This window comes from Rhinolophus hipposideros, assembly GCF_964194185.1.
Source record: "Rhinolophus hipposideros genome assembly, chromosome: 16".
Classification (NCBI taxonomy): Eukaryota; Metazoa; Chordata; class Mammalia; order Chiroptera; family Rhinolophidae; genus Rhinolophus; species Rhinolophus hipposideros.
The window spans coordinates 51,741,955-51,763,276 of record NC_138062.1 but is presented as its reverse complement, the minus strand read 5'-3'; the positions used below and the strand labels follow the sequence as shown (position 1 = coordinate 51,763,276).

The following is a 21,322-nucleotide window of genomic DNA, read 5'->3' as shown; positions in this document are numbered from 1 at the left end:
ATAAATATTGTGTAATACGTGTTGAAGTGGTGTTAACCCATGCCAAGCAGTTTTATTGAAAATAATAATTTACAAAAGGTGATATTAGAGATAAAGCAGTGCAGATGACATTTCAAAGATTTTATTCCCTAGAACTTTGACTTTTTAGTCATATTGCTCACATTTCTCCATACCCTCCCCACAATCTAAGGTGATAAAATTTAAGCAAAATTCCCACTTCTATGTTTTGTCAACAGAAAGTCTATTCCTTCGGATGGTTTCTCTTGATATCCACTCAATAATGTTTATTCAAGATCATTATTTCTACATAAAATAATAGAAATTATCAAGTAACGCAAAAGTAAAAATAAATAAGTAAATAAATAAAAAGTTTAAAAACCCTAAAATATTTTCTCATATTCAATTATGCATTCATCAACTAATAAAATCAAGGCTAATGAAAACACGTGTTCTTATAAAATGGTAAAACAATAATTAAAATATATCTAATATGTCAAACTAAAGTGCAGAAATTAGATGGAATTTTCCTTCCTTAAAATGAAGAATGTTGCAGCCAAAATCTAAATGAAGAGCATAAAAAACTCCTTTTGCTAATGAGTTCTCTTTTCTCAATCACTGGGAAATAATGGCTAGTTAAAGTCAAGCATTTGAACTTAAAGCGGACAACAAAACATAGAGTATGTCATTATCTTGTCTTCAAATCATTTTTGCAATTATTTGACTGAAAATTTGAAAATTATAATTTTTGAATCCTTTTTGCAGACATTTTTAGAATATATGTTAAAAAATACAGAAGGTATGTTCTGATTATCATTGTTTTTGAATAATTCTGTACTTGTTTTGCTCCACTTACTCCATTACACAAGTACAGAACTCAAGATATGAACTTTAAATATCTCTTTAAGGTCCCCAACATAAAGCAAGGGCAAAGACATAGAGAGAAAAATAAATTGTTGTTTAATCTGAAGTAAACTCTGATATTATATGGCATTAAGACATATCTACGAATAGTCGTTAACTAAACTGAATCTATATGAACATAATACAAGTGCGAATACTATTGTAAACAAGAATAATGCTTACTTAGAAAGTCATCCCTCTCTTCATTTCCTTTGCATTCCATTTACATACAAGCTATTTTGAGGTAAAATAACTTTTCACTCACCAATGTGGAGGTTTGTGAGGCATCAGCCAAATCCCCTGAGATCTCGGGTGTTCGCGTGTTGTTTGGGATTCTGTGAGGGTTACGGGCTATCGCTTCACACCAGCCCAGCATTTTCTCCTTCCTCTTATCCCTTTTCAATTTCTGAAATTCTGAAAATAATTTACATTCCCTGAAACAGGTCACTCTTATTAGTTGTCTACTTTTGGAAAATGTACATAATTGAAATTAAATAAGCAAATTAATGAAATACCAATGGAGACATTGTGTTTTACCCAGGAATTATGGGAAGGAAAAGAATATGCCGATTATCAATAATATCCCAGAGCCACAGGGAATGAAAACAGTACACATCTATTCAAAGAGCCGAACAACTTTTATACCCCAATTTGTGACACTTCTAGATGGTGGAAATTCCTTGCATCAGGTTCTAAGTATTACTTTCAGGGATCAGTTTATAACATGAAGTTCTTCACTTGGGAGCTAAGAACAGACCCAGATGCTGATATAATTACATATTCCAATGACATCTAAAATTTGTCATAGATTTTCAGCTGATTGCCCCTACAGATGCAGAAGAAATTGAACACAGGCCACTGACAGGGATTACTCATTCTACCAATGGAATGATTATCTCCCTTGGAAAGTTCTGCCCACTAAAGGAGAAATTTTAGTGCAAGCTTGGTAAATTTAGTATATGACATCTAGCACCAGTACAATCTATTCAAAAGTAATATTTTTAAAAAATATCGTTACTATCGCACGAGTAAAAATTTTCCACAACTCCTTCTAGCTTTCCAGAATTTCCCATGTGGGGGAACTTTTCTTTTTTTGTCTTTGAAAAAGTTGTATCAACAATGACTTTTAACATAATGGAGAAAACATTCTTTCCCTTTTAAAGTTTTATAGCCTACTTTTCCACTTCACCACCCTCAGTAATTAGAAATAGTTTATTGCAGGTCTTTAGTTAAATGCATTACAGTGTCAACTAAATATCAAAAATAATGTGGAGTAATTATTTTTCACAGCATCCAAAGCAATTAGCAATCTGGTAGTTTATAACATTTCAGGGATTCAAAATAGCACATTTCATAGCACTAAGAAAAGTAACATAAAGGTTGCACTAACAGATTGATGAGTTATTATCCTAAATGACAAAATACTCAAGTTAAATGGATCTGAACAATGTAAATAGGGAAGTTATATATTTTTAAAAAACGTTAAGTCTAAGATACTCAAAGGAATGGATTTCTTAATAAGAATGAACATCTAATATGAGTGAATCATTCATTTGAGATACAGGGAAATGGTTAGGGAGCTTGAAAACAATTGTTTGAATGAGCAACAAATTATTAACACTTGCCATTTCCAACACATTGCTTAAGATTTTATTGAAAATTCTTGTCTATGTTATACAAAATCTGCCTATCCAACTAATTTGTACTCAACAAAAAGTAAATATTTCTGCATTTTCCAGCACAGTATCTTGGTTATTCATCAGCTTTAAATTACATTTCTTGAAGTGTGCTAAAAGTAAATGAAAATTAGTATCTTTATTCAAAGGCAAGAAGTGCAATGATACATAATGACCAAAAACGTTTAATCATGTATAAACAAATGTTCTACTTGTAAGTCATCTGCCATGTTTTTTTAAATTTTCACTCTATAATTAAATATCACTTTAGTACTTATAATAAAATCTTGAATTCATGCATAATAAAGTAGCCCATGACGTTATGATATCATTAGTACCCATTCTGGGATATGTTCTTAAAGGCAGCCAACTTTGTATTTCTTATTAAGTTTCTGAGATTACATAAAACAGTTTCATTTCATTTGCAGCATGCTTCTGTGGTGGGAGCGGTGCTGGTCACAGTTATGTTCCTTCTTATTCGGTCAACATTAACCCATAATTTTTTATTGAGCTCCTACTATACTATACAGGTACTGAAGTAGGTAGGGAAGAGTCAAAAGAGGAAGATTACTTTCATTTTTTATTTGAGTTGGATTCGTTGCAATGTTCTAGAGAATTTTAAACACCAAAACCAACTAGGATCATTCTGACTCTGTTTCCATTTGTAAATTTATTTGCTCAACTCCAAGGTGACTGCCTGCTTCTTTTCATCTTAGATATCTTCCCTGAACTTGGCTTGTGCAAATCGCTTCTTTGAACTGTTTTGTTGAATTGCTATCAACAAGTCATCATGAGAAGAGCTATTAAAATTTTGGCTATACCTACTAAGGTAGTACAATAAAATGTCAACTGTATTCTAATTCTATTTCGCATGTAACAGTTGTTATTTTAATTCTAGAATGATTAGACCTGCTAAATAATTCAACAAGTTAAAATATATACTTTTTTAACCTAATAATGATTCATAATAATCACTGAATATTCACTATGGACATTGTACTCTCTGTTGTGGGAAAACAGAAAAGAATCACAGTACAAGGCTATGGCCTTGAAGATTGGAAAGCTTATAACTGAACTTGGACATATTCATAGGAATATTTACAAAGAAAGTTAAATGTATGAAATGGTAAAAGGAATCTACACAGCTTCAGTTCAGCTTTCAATATATGCATGAATAATATATAAGAATATAAAAAAGACCTATGATGGTTATATTGTTACATCAACACATTCACATCATATTGTAAGAGAGGAATTTTGTCTAATGACTTGCTCTGTATCATAGGCACCCACTGACATTACCAGCCAGTTACCTTACAATAAAAAAAATTTTATCTGGAAGAAACCAATGTTCAAATGGCCTCTAAAGAAGCAGCATGGGTATAGGCAAATTGAAAACAAAGGAGTTAGGGAAAAAGAGAGATTTACTGCCTTATCCCATAAATCCCTATGGGTAAGAGACTGTGATGGTTGTTCAAGATAATACCTTCTTTTATGTTATCACAAAACAGTCAGAGTTCAGGTCATATTACAAAGAAATCTTTTTTTGCATCACTAATGATAAAGTAAGGATTCCAGAAATAGTTTAGGTGATTTGAGATAACTAAAAGGTTAATAATTATTGACTGTTGAGCCTCTGCAGACCAGCATTCTTCCTACACAGGTCTGGAGTACTCATCATATTCTTACGTGTAAGAATGTACGGTCCGTCAGCAAAGGGTAGGCAAATTATGAGAATTTATAATTAACCCTAAAGCACTTTAAACTGTAAGTATCATTAGTATTATATCAGAAGAGGAAAGTGGTCATTAAGCATTCATGTTAATTGCTATCTAACCATTGAACCAAACTAATATGAGATGCAGCAATGAGCAACTTATTTAATGATTACAGGAAATTGAGATTTAACTAAGCTTAATTTTTAATATGCTACTTCAAGCAGATATTTAATTTAATAAATAGGAGCACAGTGCATTCTCTGTGAACTAAATTGATAACAAATTAAAATTATGAAGAAAAAATTGCAAAGCAATGGGGTATGCCTCGTGGAGGATAATTTATTTTTAATTCAGAACACTGAATGCTTCCTTTGTGCCAGACACTGTGCTTGGAAGTACTGGTGCAGGGATGAAAGAGATCCAGAGCTCAGACATAATAGGGAAACTGACAAGTAGACCAACTTTGATAGCAGTGCAATGCGTAAGTACTATGAAAACTTTGAGAAAAGATGGTTGACTTTGTATCAGCTGAAGGAGAGGTTGATTTTGGATGACTTTCCAAAGAAAATAGAATTACAAATAATTTACATGACAAGTATTACTATTCCAAAGGCTTCTGCCACCACCAGCTGTATTGCACAACTCCAGGGGGCGTCATTCACATTGTAATCCATGTAAATAGCGCAGAGCTCCAAGAGATGTTCTTCATATAAAACGCCACGTAAACTATGCACCTGGAGCTGTACAACACGGCAGAAAGACAGCCTAGCTGATTTCTCCAAGTGAAGCTTATTACTCTTGCCTTATTGGACCCTAGTCTAATGCAATTTAATCTTAAAATAGGAACTTTTTCCCCCATAGAAAAAAAAAAATGCAATCCCCTGCCTCTATGTTGCTTCTCCATCTCCTCAACTATTTCCTTCCTAAAATTTGCCCATTCCATATCATATCCAGTAAGGTACAGTTAAGGGGTGGGCCAAATGCTTCCCCGCTTCACCACATACATGTACCTGAGAAAGCCCTCCCCACAAGCACACACCTCCTCTCATACAACCATCCTCAAACTTGAGTCTTATAAATAGTCCTTGTCCAAAAATGTGAAAGGGTTTTTCACTTGAAAATTTGATGGATTTGGCTATATATTTCTTGAGCGTAGTGTCACTAAGAAATACATCTCAACTATTGAACACTTTCTTCCTCCAGAATAATAATGAAGTTCAATTTCCATTTTCAAAGAAACAACTTGCAAATAAGAGAAGGAAGGAACAGTTAGGAATATGCTTCCTTTCCTCATTTAACTGCATCTCTCTGAAAATTAATATTTGTTCCTTGGAGAGGGGTGTGTGTGTGTGTGTGTGTGTGTGTGTGTGCGTGTGTTCTAAGAGTACTCCCTAGATATTCAGAAAACTAGAACATGCATGCCCAAAATTCACACCAACTGCTACTCTGGAACTCTGTGTGGATGTTGTGAAGTACTCACACACAACTAGGAATTGTTTCTGCAGACTTGGAAGTGCTAAAGACTACCAAGGACTACCTGCTGGGGATGAATTTTGGAACCCTTTAGACCAGATCAGTATATTTGTTAAATTTACTGCTATGAAATGGAGATGTGTCCTGAGGGCCTTCTGGTTTCTATAAGTAGGATGTGAGGTTTCTCAAATGGAAAGAGAGGTTCATAGCTGTATTCTAGGATATGGAACACTCACTGACACAGAAGAGCGATAAATAATTGTTGATAATAAAATGAATGATAAAAAAAGAGTTCTTCTTTGAGTAAAGTTAGGAAATGGGAACAACCATAGCATGACGCATAGTGAAGGTTTAAATTCTTCAGTACCTTTTCTTGGTCTATAGCAGACATATTTTTAGTATACAGTTCTCTTCTTAAAAATTCTCCCTCCACCTTGCAATTCCTTTTAGAAGCACAAATCTTTCTGTAAAGTCTAAGTTATCCCAGCCTTGTGGGGAGACCTGGGGGTGAATAAAGAAACGGTACAACAAAAGGCAGGAGGGCTCTCAATCCCTCCTCTGTTGAGGCAGTGTAGAGAGAGAAGCTATTTTGGAAAAAATAGTTTTGGTGCCAATAGGAGCCATAACACTAAACACTGTTAGAAACAGGAGAAAAAGCAGCTTCCGGGAGGCAACTTTGGGAAAACTACAATAACAGTGACTCCTCCAGTCTGAAAATACTAAGGGAAGTGACTCAGTCAATGAAGAGAAAATCACACATAAATACCCACACCAGAGGTGGGGGAGTTGTTCTTTAGTGATGACTGTAAAGCTTTTTCATGAAATGGGTCATGCTAGCTCAACACTCAGCACACACGTTGGACCAATATTTTAGGCATAAAACATGAAATGGGAGGGACTTCCAGTTTTATCTCTGACATGTAAAAAGTCTGGAAATCATCACCCCCATCCTTATCAAAAGATAAAGCTTAGCAAACTGAAAATCAATGATTTTTCTTGGAATCATCAGAGAATGAGGTCGTAAAACAAACCCACCACCCCAAAATATGGAGAGACAGGTGAATACAGAGAAACATGGTCACTTTCAGAATACATGGAGAGAAGCTGCAGTAATTTTGATATATTATTGGAGGCACAATTTGACCTCCCTTGGGAATGAGATCCTGGAGGCTGCATTCTTACTGAGAGCTCCGCACTTCCCTGGGTTTTACCAACAGGAAACGTATGTACATCTCATGATGAATAGCAGAGCAAGATATCATGTGGCACTAGTAGGGAGAAGGGAAGAGTAATCATCATGAAAAATAACAAAGAACTACTCTACAGAGAAAATATCCCAGCGGTCTTATTAACCTACCTGGATGAAGGGCATTTGTCCTGCTCCGGGACTTTCCAGCCTTCTTGCCTCACTTAAGGTGGGGAGGAGAAGCTAAGACACACTTGTGAAGGCCACAGCCCAGGAACAGAGGCCCATTAAAAGACTTAGATTTAGTTACAAAATTATGCTTTCCCTCTGTTGTACTTTTCTGTTGTACTTTTTGTACTTATTCAAAGTGGACCTAATTTAAATGCAAAGCTATAAAACCTCTGGAAGAAAACAAAGGGAAAAATGTGGGTGACTTTACACTCAGCAATGAATTGTTAGATACTACAATAAAATGACAATCCATGAAAGGAAAAACATTGGCAAGTTAGAATTTACTAAATGCTTAATATTCTACTTTGTAAAAGACTTATAACAGAATGAAAAGTCAGGGAGATAACATTGAAAAATGCCTATCAGATAAAGGACTTGTACCTAACATACACAAAGAACTCTTAACACTCAAAATTAAGGAAAAAAACACCCCAATAAAAGATGGGCAAACAATCTGAACAGACATGTCACCAAGAGGATCTACAGATGGCAAATAAACATATGAAAGTTACTCATCATCCTATGTCATTAGGAAATTGCAAATTAAAACAATGAGATACCACTGCAGCTCTATTAGAATGGCTCAAACCCAACAACCTGATAATACCAGATACTGGCAAGGATGTGACTCAGCAGGGAGTCTCATACATGGCAGGTGGGAAAGCACAACAGTACAGCCACTTTGTTAAAGAATTTGGTAGTTTCTTACAAAGATACAAAGTTACAAAGATAACATTAGTCTTATGATAGAGTCCAGCAATTATACTTGTAACTAGTTACCCAGCTGACTTGAGAACTCTGTGTCCACAAAAACCTGTACACAAACGTTTACAGTCGCTTTGCTTGTAATTGCTAAAACCTGAAAGCAACTAATATATCCTTTAATCGATGAATGGATAAACAAATGGTGGCGCAGCCACATGACGACATACTATTCGGAAATACAAAGAAATGAGTTATTAAGCCACACAAAAAGCATGCATGACTCTTAAATGCATATTGCCATGTTAACGGAGCAGATCTGAAAAGGGCTTGTTTATGTATGCTTCCAATTATACGCCATTCTAGAAAAAGCAAAACGATAGCAACAGTAAAACGTTTCGTGATAGGGCAGTGGACTATTTTACGTGACACTGTAATGATGAAGACACTAGACCACACATCTGCACAAACCTAACCTATCGAACGTCACAGCACAAAGGGCAAACTTTGAAATGTGAGCAAATTACAACATATTACTTAAGAGGTCAGGGAATCCCAAGATAGAATGAGAAAGACACAATCTACATACGTTACAAATGTATGGAACAACCTCACTAAAGAGGGAAACGTGCTGATCTAAATAACTTTAGAAATGAGTGGAGTCTGTCAGATGAAAGCAAACAAACATTGTACACAGGCACCGTGCTCTAGTTATTAAAATTGTTCCCGGCAGAGGTACGGGTTAACACTTCTAATACGGTGGTACACACACACTGAACTTGAACAATTAGTAAGTGGTTGGCAGATAGTGCGGGCCAGGTTTCTCAGTGTTGGAGTGGGAGGTTACAGACAAGCACAGGGAGCAGGCACGTGCATGCCATGTGGAATTAGAGATAGAGACATCAGTACGATTAGAGTTGGAGACATCAGTATAAACTCACGGTTAGCTTAATAAAGATACATATGATTACATATAGAAATATTTATAACCATGTGTACATACACAGATACACACCTCACACACACACGCACACACACACACACACGTACATCCTTTTTCTGTCAGTTCACACAGCCCAGAAACAATGATACCGCAGGAGCAATAAATATACCTAGTGCCCAGATTTTGGTTTCTACTACTATTCTCCAATAGAAGGAAGCAGAGCTGCTTGGAGAAATGGCTGATTCCAGTACTGGGAGAGGAAACATACAAGATGAGCTGGATAAACTTGTAGTGTCAGAAGGTAAGGAAATGTTGACAAACAAAACAAATAAACTAAGTACAATTATGGGTATATGCCAAAAGGATACAGGAGCCAAATGAGCTGAAGCCAAAGCTGGAATAATTTGAACAACAAAATAAAGTAGTATTAGATTATAACCCTACGCATAAAATAAATATCCATGTGTTTATACTGATATAAATAAATGATAGAATGAAGAAATAAATGGAGAACAGAGAACTCCCTCACCTCACGCAGAATTCTAAATAATTTATGTAGATAGTCCACCCTCAAAGGCTGAGGAGCATAACTCCCCACTTCATTAAGAGTGTATATAGTAACTTCCTTCCAAAGAGCACAATATAGAAGGATGAATAACAGGAATAACTTTACAGTGGAGAAACCTGACAAACCCCACCTTAGGTGGGTTATTAAGGTCAACACTAACAGTGATAAGTCATGTTGATAGTATGTACTCTTTTTAGATGTGATAAAAATGGTATTTTCCCACTGGGGTCTCCTCCCAAAAAACCCATAACCCCAGTCTAACAATGAGAAAAAATGTATATCAGAAAAATCTCAGTTGAGGAAGATTCTGCATAAGCCCAGAACAATAATCCTCAAAACTGTCAAGGTCATCAAACAAGGCAAGTCTGGGAAACGGTTAGCCGAGAGGAGCCTAAGGAGACATTAAATGTAATGTATCTTGAATGTGATGCCAAAAAAATGACATTAGGTAAAAATAAAGGAAATCTGAACAAAGCACAGACTTTAGCTAATTTTAACGTATTAGTATTGGTTCACTAATTGTAACAAATGTACCATACTAATATAAGATCTTAATAACACGGAAAACTGGGTACAGAATATATGGGAACTTTTTGTGTTATGTTCACATTTTTTCTGTAAACCTAAAACTATTATGAAACAAAAAGCTTATTTTAAAAAATAAAATGTGGATTCTATTTTTCAGGTCTGTGAAAACTACATTTCAATACACAGTTCTAATCAATAGCCAGTTGAAAAGTGCACATATGCAAAGGCTAATGATGTAATGATTCTAACAAATTGTTCTAAATTATATGGTTCAGGCACTTATTACAGAGAAAGACTGTAGATGAGTTAGAAATTTTGACTGGAGTTATTTTTACTTTCTCATGAGAAATAGATAACTACAAGAGACTGGCAGAAACATATGTATTATTTGTTTGGGATTCAAAAGTGACAAATTGATTTTCCTCAAAGTTCCAAACAAAATAGTTATCACTGGGCTAAAAATAGCCTAACTTGTACCCCCATCTCTCTTAAAAATGAGAGAATATAGTGAAAGAATGAAACTCATAGAAATTAATACAATGCCTTTGAAGATAACATTTTGCTATGTGCACCAGACATATCCACTTCCTTTTGAATTCCATTTATCTAGGGCATGAAAGTGTGTGTAACAAGGAAAAAATAAAAGAAATTAGCATATCTTGAGTAGATTTATGAACACACTTAAACGTGTTTGAGCATAATACTGGTTTCTAACTTTTTCAAGTGTTAAAATATCTTTTTATCGTTAAAAGTTTAGCAAGCCATTGACTTAATAATAAGTGTATTTAAAACACAGATTTATTGAGAAAATGCATTGCCATGTGTATTTGTGATTATAACAACTTTGTAAGTCATTCCAGAGATTGATATCACACATCTTGCAAGTCCTTACAACATCTAGATATTTTGCCTAAAATGTTCAAATATATAGTTTTTAACCATCTACATTGAGCATGAAAACATGGCTTCCAAGAAGGTTAGATTCCTTTCTAACTCCCTGGCTCTTTGAGAGGATTTCGAGATGAACTGTGTTACTCATTACTCTCAGGGTAAGTTTCTGAAAGGCATAAGTCTTTATAATGGAGAGATACGACTGAATGTTTCACATCAAATATTTTAATCACCTTTCATGAACCCACTTAAAACTGTAACAGCTGGTTAATTCATTATTTAATATAAGTTTGAAATTCTGAATAGCTAACATATAAAAAAAAAAAGTATGAGCATGTAAATACAGATTTTCCTAAATTTCTAGGCTTATTTTGGGGACTTTTATTATTTATATGAATGTAGTTTCTTTCTGTAAGTTTCACAAAACCCTTAAGATTAAAAAAATCATATACAACTTTCCCTGTATCTTGTCCATGCTAAGGGACTGTGGACCTCTGTTCCTTTCCTTTCCAGTATGACTAGCTGAAATTTCTACTAAATTTCTTATAATCCAAAAGAGATTTTTATCTTTTTGACACTGTAATTCTTAGAAAAAGGTTATATTTTCCTCTTTATGTTGACCTCTAATGAACTAGAAGTCAATTAACAATATAATTTAATATTACTAGGTTGGTGCAAAAGTAATTGCGGTTTAAAAGGTTAAAAAAATGCAAAAACCGCAATTACTTTTGCACCAACCTAATATTTTCTAATGTTTCTAACATACATATTTTACATTTTTAGTGTAATCCTAAATATTTTGTTGATGTTTGAATATCATCAACCATTGATGTTCGTATTTTGCCTACTTTTAACCCAATGTTCTAAATATATCTTTGTATTATAGTTCACTCAAACTTTTTTTGCAAGTTACAAATGTTACTTTCAGCTTAACGCATTTCTTAACTGCAAATATATACCAAGAATCAATAAACTCAATGCTCACTCATAATGAATCTCCCACTTTCTTCTCCATCTAGTCTCCAATTGTGATACTTACATAAAATGGATAAATAAAAGGAGATAGAGTTCTAACATTTTGCTGTTTAAACTTGCCATATAATTTCAAGTTTTTAAATAACTATTAATAATCATGATAAGCGTAAGTTTTTTTTTTAATTAAAGTTTATTGGGGTGACAATTGTCAGTAAAGTTACGTAGATTTTAGGTGTACAATTCTGTATTACATCATCTATAAATCCCATTGTGTGTTCACTACCCAGAGTCAGTTCTCCTTCCGCCACCATATATTTGATCCCCTTTACCCTCATCTACCAGCCCCCTCCCCATTTACCCTCTGGTAACCACTAAACTATTGTCTGTGTCTATGAGATTTTGTTTCTCATTTGCTTGTCTTGTTCTTTTGTTGGTTTCAGTTTTATATACCACGTAGTGAAATCATATGGCTCTCGACTTTTCCTGTCTGATTTATTTCACTTAGCATGATAATCTGAAGATCCCTCCATGTTGTTTTTTAAACAAAATATTGCAATACTAAATAAATGGAAACCTATTTGTGAATTTTCTTCCACAAATGAGGTTAAATGAACACACAATACTATCCATAATACAGCAGAATGTACTTATTTTAATATTAAAATTATTGTGTATGACCTAATCAAATTTACATTTCAGTGGCAACAATATGATGAATATGTTACTGCATAGTCAATCTCCTTTTATCACGGACACTTGAATTGACCAATAATTCAAACACTACCAATATTTTTTTATACTAAAACTTATTTGCCACAAGCTACGATTTGCCATTCCCAGAACTTACTTTGTCCAAACTCCAAAAATACTCACACAAATACTCAGTAATATCCAAGTTTTAAGATCACAGTTTAACTGTTTATAAACCAGTATCCACAATTAAAAGTGATAAAAGGTATACTAACTTTCAAGAAATTACTTAACAATTATTTTATTTCTGAGAAGCCAATCCTTCTGGTACATCTGCTTGCAATCTCCTCTTCTGTATTCATCTCCCTGTGATGTCTCTTCCCTGCCCTGTGCTTTTTCCATGCTGCTTATACTAGACTACTTCATCAATAACTCTGCAATACATCACCTGGTTACTTAACTGCTTCCTTGTCTACAAGAAATTGGTAGTTTACTTTCTTCACCATCAGAATGTCTTTTGCATTGTATCATTATTTGTTCCCTGTGTGCCTCTCCACTGATATTGGAAGTTCTCTAAGAAAGGGATGAGTGTATTTTCAAAAGAGTCTCTCATACTTCCAAGACCACAAACCCTCACAGCCCCCAGCAGATACTCAATAATGTTCAGTGCATATTTAAACAGGAAGAAGAAATTTAGAGTGGAAAAAACAAACAAACAAACAAATCCTAGTTTCCATATATTAATGAAAAGCAAAACTTACCACCCAATGCTAAACCCTCTTTTAACACTGCCTACATACAAAATGTATAAGAATACTATAAAAATGTGAGTTAAAATTAAAATCATAAAAAGCCAGGGTCATTTTGTGAGAAATGACAAAAACTGAACACCAATTTAATGACAAATGATGTTAGTACCAAACCATTGAATATAAATTATATTGTGAAAACTATTCAACAGTTGATGCTAAAAGAGAAAAAACTTAATTTGCGTGCATTAACATTATTCAGCATTTGCAGAGTTCTAATGCCACTAATTTTATCACAAAAGAGGAATTAATATACATATATATGTAAACAAATGTTTAATTTGGAACTGATTCCATAAGAGCTAAATCTGGATATGTGAATAGTAACTTTTAAAACAGCATCTGTGAAGTTCCACCTGAAGATAAATTTGACATTTGAAATGTATTCTGTTTCATCGTGAAGAAAAAAGTTAATTCATGATAAGGAAAGGAAACTTTGTTTTTGACAAAATAAAATAAAAAAGTGATTTTGGTGGACTTTATACCCCTTCAAAGATGGCCTATGATCACAAGAAAGCAGAATTCAACCTCAGAGAATGTTTTTCCAGAAAATATAAATAGCATCATGTGAAATAGACAGAAAGCTCTAATACAACACTATGCCCTGCTGCCATTCCTGACTACCCATTTTTTAGTAACCTTTAACAAATCCTTTATAATATGCTAATGAGCTACTTACAATTTAATTCATACTGTACAAGAATTGTCCAAAGTAGTGTAGAAGGATCAAGGTTGCTGCAGAAAAGGAAAAACAAATCTAGGGAAGCAGGAGAAAAGCAGAAATGAATGGTATAGTTTGGGGACTACACGACTGAGTCAAGTAATACTGAAGAATAATGCTATATTACCTTAACCATAATCTAGACCAGTGATAACTTGAATGTAAACTTAACCAGGCCTTCTTTGTTATAAAGATACTTCGTGACCTTTGGCAATGGTAAGTCCCAATAACAAGAGCAACCCAACTGATTTGCTCAGACGATGAGCAGACTCAATTTTGCACTTTCAGTAAATTGCAGAAATGAAGCCCTGACTTGAGAGGCTACAATTCCAAAACCGGTGTAAAATCTGCCTCAGGGTCATTAACCTCTTGCTTTCTTTGACCCTAGAATTTACCGTCAAATAAAAACACAAATTACATATTATAAGTTGCTACAGGTAAAAATTATCTCTATATGGTTTCTGTCAGACAAGCCAGGAGGGACAGAAAAATCCAAGGGGGAGAGCATTTTTGAGTAGTTTGTCTATTAAATAACTCTTTTCAAGATAAGATAAAAGTCTTTTTAAGATAAGAAAATATTAAGGCTATTAATGTCAAATTGATGTTTATATTGTACAACATTATGTAGCCATACTTATGAATCACTTCATGACTGAGATAAGTTTATTATATACTACATTGTCCAGATTTCATACTGTTAAAAATCAAGACTCTTTGTTCATTAACATATATTGTCCATGCCCCAGTGTATACTAAAACCTTAATCTAATATCTTAGTTAACATGGAAGCAGACTGATGAAAATAATATGGGAAACTGGCATCTGCAAAATTCTGAACTCTCCCAAGACTGTCTTTGAATATGAGAGAAATGTGAAACCCAAGAAATTTACATACTTAAATATTGGTCTTGTTCTAGGCATTTGGAAATCAATTTAGTTACTCAGTCAAAGGTCCAATACATAACATTTCACATTAACAGTTGATTTTCTGGCTAACCAGGATTTCCATGGAATTCAAGTATACAAAAACATAAGATAATACAAGGGAAAAAATAAGGACTCATAATGGGTTTTTTGATTTTCTATATAGAATTTTTCTAAATTCTATATTATATTCCAAGTGTCTAATTGCTCCAATTAGATGTGTATTGTAATTAAGATGTGTCACAAACATTTTTCATTTGAAAAGATTTACATTCAAAGGAGTCCCATTTTCCATTACCCTTGCCATTGTCCAAATATATTTAGGATATGGACAAAATAGAGCAGACTTATTGCCTAGTACCCAAGTTTTTTCTTTTGTTTGTCTTTGTTTGTTGGTATATTATGAATAGTGTTTTACATACTGCAGAAGGGAAAAATAATCTAAAATTAATTAACTTGTATGACAAAAAAGTCTGAGGTACACATTTCCTCCCTGATTGCATGGTCACATTTACCCAACATTATAGTGAGAAAAAACGGGATGAATTAAAAACAACAGCCAGTCTGGAGATGGTGCTTTTCCCATTATAGTTCAGAAGATTAAGATGGCTTGAAACTGAATAAAGAAATCAATGAAAAATAAATCATGGGTTTTCATATGTGAGAAACAAAGTATCTTTTTAAGTATAATGGTAGGACTCTCATTCACATATTTGAAGAGTTAGTACAAAAATACATTGTTTTTTATATGGTCTGACACAATGCAGAGTGTTTAGTAAAAGATCTGATTGAGGAAAATAAACAAATTGTTTAGGTATATATAACAAATTGTTATAGTGGGATTAATATCTGAGTGGTGTTATGCCTAATAGTATCTCTCCCAATATCAAAACTGTATTGTTAAATAACTTCTTGTTCATTGTGCTGTGTGGGCTCATTCAGAGAACTTTAAATATATCTTTGCCCTCTGCAGGACTTCATAGTAAAAGGAATAGAAAAGTAAAAGGTAGAATGACAAACATTTTAAAATAAATATATCACATTTGGTTTATTATGTTAAAATATGTATCTGACCCTACAAAACCAGACATAAAATGTCAAAAAGTGTGCATTTGGTATCTTCATTTATTTTATATAAAGCTTTATGATAATTCCTTCACTGTGTAGTTCTCTGTACAATACATCTTCATTTGTTAATGTTTGAGTCCAGAACTACTAGTTAATGAGTAATCCAAAATCAAATTTCAGGAAAAATTTGTTTTAGACAGTGTATTAAAATGACTAATTTCATGATCTATAATGTTCAAAACAATTGAGGGCTTTAGCCAAGGAAGGATATTTGATACTGGAGTGTGTTTTTAATTAATTTAGTCAAGAAGCAGCTTAAAGTATTTGAAACAAAGATGCTTAAAAGAAAAAAAAGAAAAAAAAAAACTTAGGAGAAGTAATCCAATAATATCAACCAGTAGATGCAGTTGGATGTTTCACTAGACATAGTTAATGGAACTAAATTCTAAATATGTCAGTATAAGTGACATTTTGAATTCTAATTCAAAATAACCAGGTATCTTGCATTATTTTGGACAATCCATTTGTCATGGAGATGTTTGAGCAACTGTATCACCTTAAAGTGGACACTAACTTGATTGCTTACCCAAAGGGAAGACAAAGACAACACTTGATCAAAATGAAATGCCAAAGAACACTTAAAACCATTTAAATCTATACAAATAGACCCTTGAAAGATGGCAAACCTGTACCCCTAACAGAAGATGAAAGCAGACTGCTGGGACAGTTGATCAAAGTCAAAAGATCTCAGGAAAGAATTATGTGATATAAGAAGTATTTTGAAAATATCCTTGCCTTTTATACAATAAATAGGTAGTGTGATAGGTAACAGCTTTACTTTTACATCAGAAGAGGTTATATCACAGTAATGTTGTATCTTTAAGTAAAAGACAAATATGATCAACAAGTCACCTGCATTCAAGAAGTGTTGATGCCAAAACAAATAATCCATATTTCACTTATGGATTTCATTTAAAGTATTTAATAACCAGTAGGGTATGGGCACTACCAATTGCAACAGGTAATACACTTTGGGTTGTCAGATTACTAGAGATGCTAGGACAGCCAGAAAAGAAGAGTCTCAGAAAGCTAAGATCTGTATTTATTTCCCAACTGGAGAAGTACTGTACTATTTTAATAGCTTGTATGGTAGTCCTGTAGTTACCTCTGCACACCAAATACTGTAAGGCCCAAAGATGCATGAAAAAAGGCTTACCCAAGTGACTGCAATTTTTCATTAGTGGGCCACAAAATAGGAGTATTGCATTGTGGGTCCCACTCCCATGTGATTTTTTGATGAAGTATAACCTGCTAGCTATAATGTGTACTTTTTTTGTAGTAACAGAAAATCAAGTGTAAAAATTCAATCAACACTATTAATATAAAATTGTGTGTCCACAGGCATATACTAGATATGGACTGATGTTGAGAAAATATTCAGGGAGAAATGTTGATATTTAATATTCATTGGAGATTTTCTTTAAGAGCCTAGCTATATTCTTAGTGCAATTATATACCACTGAGGTAGCACTTAAACTTAGTTTACAAAGATTTCTAAAAAATACATTTTTAGGCAAATAGGAGCATTGGAGTACTGAAATTCTCAGAAAACGGCTGCAATTTGTATACTTATCCTTGGGACACTTTGTTCTTTTTTTAAAAAAATTTCCACCTATTTCTCCTGAAATGAATCCAAATGTATGGGGGTGGGGGTGGTGAAATTCACACACACCCTGAATTTTATAATTTAACCAGAAAGATATGAAGTTCGTTTTATATACAACAAAATTTATGAATATCCTTTGGAAATTTTGACTTCATGTGCATATAACATCTCTATAATTCTCTTCTTTTTCTAATTCTAGTCAGCTTAGGACAATTCATAATAGTGGAGTGAGCTCAATTATATTTACTTTTCCTTAACACACTTGTTAAATTTGATTTTGAATGCATGCATTTCTTTTTAACATATCAGTGACAGTATTTTTGAAATTTGTTCTACAGTTAGTCTTCAGTTAAACGTGGTCAGGTAGCTTTGTGATATATACACATGATTCACTGGGTAGTCCACATTTTGAGTTTCTTAGAACTCTTTAATTCCAAAGTCACTGATGTGAAAAAGTAACTTAACAAGACTCAGCATTAAATGTATGAAACATCAATAATCTGTCACAATTTCATCCAAAACAACTTTAAATTATGTGAAGAACAAAATCACAATACAAAAGAAAATTCAGTCCCTTAATTACATTCCCCATCACAACAGGAAATAACAACTCACAAATTCCACAGTGTGACCTGCCTGCTCACTGACAGAATGGAAATTGGGCTCTTGAACCTTCTCTTCTGATTTGTATAAAATGTTGAAACATTTATTTGTCCCCTTTTCTTTCAGGTACTAACATGTACAAACTGTACTCAATTTTTCTATATTTAAACAAAGCTACAAAATATTCACTGATATGGACTGTTAATTCTACAAATTGCTTTTAAAAAAAAGAAAACTCATGCAAATAACACTATAGGGTCAGGATAATTCCACTTATTCAATAGGCTGTTTAGGGGATATTGTCCAGGATACACAGGGATGGTTACTTGATTCTGACCAGAGGTTACTAAGGAGGGGGAATTTGAAGGCTGAGTAATAAATCAGTATTTGGAAAAGAAAAGAATGTAGCTTTCAGGCAGAGAGAATAATATATAATAAGAAAACACACAACCATAAATACACGTGTAGAGAGTAGATAAAGAAAAGTAAAATCTAGAATTGAAACTTTAAAAAAAACCTGTTAGATTATTAGACACAATCTCCGCATTTTAAAGATTAAGGAACTCTCAGAGAAACTGTGTCTTGACAGACTCCAGACAGCAAAATTTGACACTTGAATGCCAAATTTATAAATGTAACTCTAACCTACTTTCCAAAATCCAGACTTACAGCCAACTACAAGTATATTCACCTCGATAGGAATGGCCTAATTACTATGTCTAAAATGGAACTTAATTTCTCTTCAAAAATTGTTCTGTCATTCAAGACTTCCATTTTTATTACGTCTTCCCCACTCCTTCTGGTTCCTAAACTAGAAAGTGGATGTCACCCATGGTTATTTTCCTCCCCATACTTCTAGTCAGCCACCAGATATAAAGATTAAATTCAGAATGTATCTCAAATCCAGTTTCTTCTCTCCGTCTCCCATTATCACCAGCTTAATTCAGATTCATCAACTCTCATTTGGATTCTTAAAACAGCTTCCTAACTGTTCTCCCTATTCATTCAGCATGGGGATTGTGAGATGCCAGCAGGGCCTCCATACAAAACTGCTCAGGGGGCAGTTTGAGGTATTCTCATGAAACTGGATTACGATTTGAATGAGGGTTGTAGATTTTGTAATTATTGACATAGAATATTATAAATCAGGAAAATACATAGCATTGCTCAAAAAAAGGAGGGTGAAAAGGAGAAGAGATGAGGATAAAAATACAAAGCAATATATTTTGCTTTTTTACCATCTACTGCTGATTATTTTCTGTATGCCTGCATGTGAATGGGGAATTTTTTTCATCAATTCACCAATTGTCAGAAAATTAACTAGCTAGACTTTCCAAATAATTCCAAGACACATTAATAGTTGAGAAGGCTATTAGAGTAAAAATGCTAAGCTAATAATGTTTGATAATTAAACAGCACAATAAAATAACTTTATGGATTCAATCATAAATTTGTGTTAAATTATTCCATAATTTGTACCAATTCTTTGAAGTTTTAGGAAACAGAAAGTAGCCAAAAAATGTATTTCAAAAACTCCACAGGTTTCTAAATACTAGCTATTATCTATGCTTAACTACATGTAGACTGTGTTAAGAACTGTACTATATAAATGATAATGACAGCCTTATATTATAAGTCCCTTTTATCTGTCATCACTTGTGATCTCAAGATCTGTTATTTTCATCACTACAGAAATGTTCTTGATTAAATGTCTAAGTGACGAAGGCATCAGTGATTTAATCTCAGTATGTTCACCATTTATCTTTTTCTTAGTACATGTCCAGGGTTTACCTCTCTTCTCCCTCTTCAACAATGTTTCATAACTCTCACTGTATATCAACTGGAAAGTTTTTTTTTAAAAATTACCATTGTCTCAGTCCCCTAGACATTTTTATATTATCAAATTTTATCATCACTACAACGTCTTACTTTCCTCATCTATAGATGAATATAAAGTCCCTATTTAACATCGCAGCTTAACATTTCCAAAAATAAACTCTGGACCATTCCTCTCATAAATTTGCTTCATCCCAATTCACTATTCACCTTCTTACATACGAAATATCTAAAAATTATGAAATTTTACTTACACTGCTACCACCCTATAATATTCTTATTGTCTTATAACATAGGCTTCATAGACCAGTCAGAATGAACTTTTAAAAATGTAAATTAAAAAAAATTAAAAAAGAAAATGTAAATTGGATAATGTCTGCTTAAAACTCTCCAGTGACACGGTTACACTTACAACAAAGGCAAATCTCTTCCCATAGCCTTTATAGATGCGCATGCAAGCATGTATGTGTGTATATGTGTGCATACATGCACAGGCATGAAAGTGGAAGATACGGAGTAGAGAAGATGAGTATGTACTTTCAAGTGTGGATTCCAAAAAAAGTTTCCAAGCAAATTGAAGATATTCTTTCCTATGTTTCTCACTTTTGTCTCTCCGACAATTTGTCAGGGAACAAAGAGTCCTGTAGACTGCCTGGGCCAGACGTTACCTCTGTATTGAGGAAGTGTCAGGATCCTAGGGTTCAGACTGGGGCAACTGAGGCAATAAGACAGGATCTCTGGGTACTGGGGTGCCCAGGACACCAGCATGGTTGGTTGTCAAGGGGAACAATTGTATCCATATGTACCAGCTAAGTTTATATTACTATAACACTTATATAATTATTTTTCATGGCAGTATTATTTATAATTATTAAAATAGTGAAATCAGTCTAAACATCCTTCATGGGATACACTGAAATCAATTTTACATTATAAATAAAGGAGGCAGACACCCATGATGCATTGTTTAAGGTGAAAAAAGCAAGTTCCAGGCCAACATACATGGTAGCATCTCCTACATTTAAAAACAGCATGTGTGCACTCATTCATTCATGTGTGTATGTGTGTTACATACACATGCAAATATCTGGAAAGTTTTATATCAAACTGTTAACAATAGTTACTGGAAAACTGGACTATGGAAAGGGATGGAGTAATTGAAAGAAGTTTATGCTTTACTTTATAGACTACGTATTGTTTGAATTTTACAATGA

At 33.7% G+C, this 21,322-nt stretch overlaps 1 protein-coding gene across 2 annotated transcripts in view; it reads right to left on the bottom strand.

Moving 5' to 3' along the window:
* MARCHF1 (membrane associated ring-CH-type finger 1) overlaps window positions 1-21,322 on the bottom strand; it is a 656,198-nt gene that overhangs the window by 276,262 nt on the left and 358,614 nt on the right. Inside the window, exon 5 of one of the 2 annotated variants that reach the window (XM_081077612.1) lies at window positions 1,166-1,314. The exons of the other annotated variant lie outside the window; for it this stretch is intronic. Within the exon in view, the coding sequence (XP_080933738.1) occupies window positions 1,166-1,276 (111 nt within the window). The 5' untranslated portion in view covers window positions 1,277-1,314. The remainder of the gene's footprint in view (window positions 1-1,165; window positions 1,315-21,322) is intronic. 2 annotated transcript variants of the gene reach the window in all.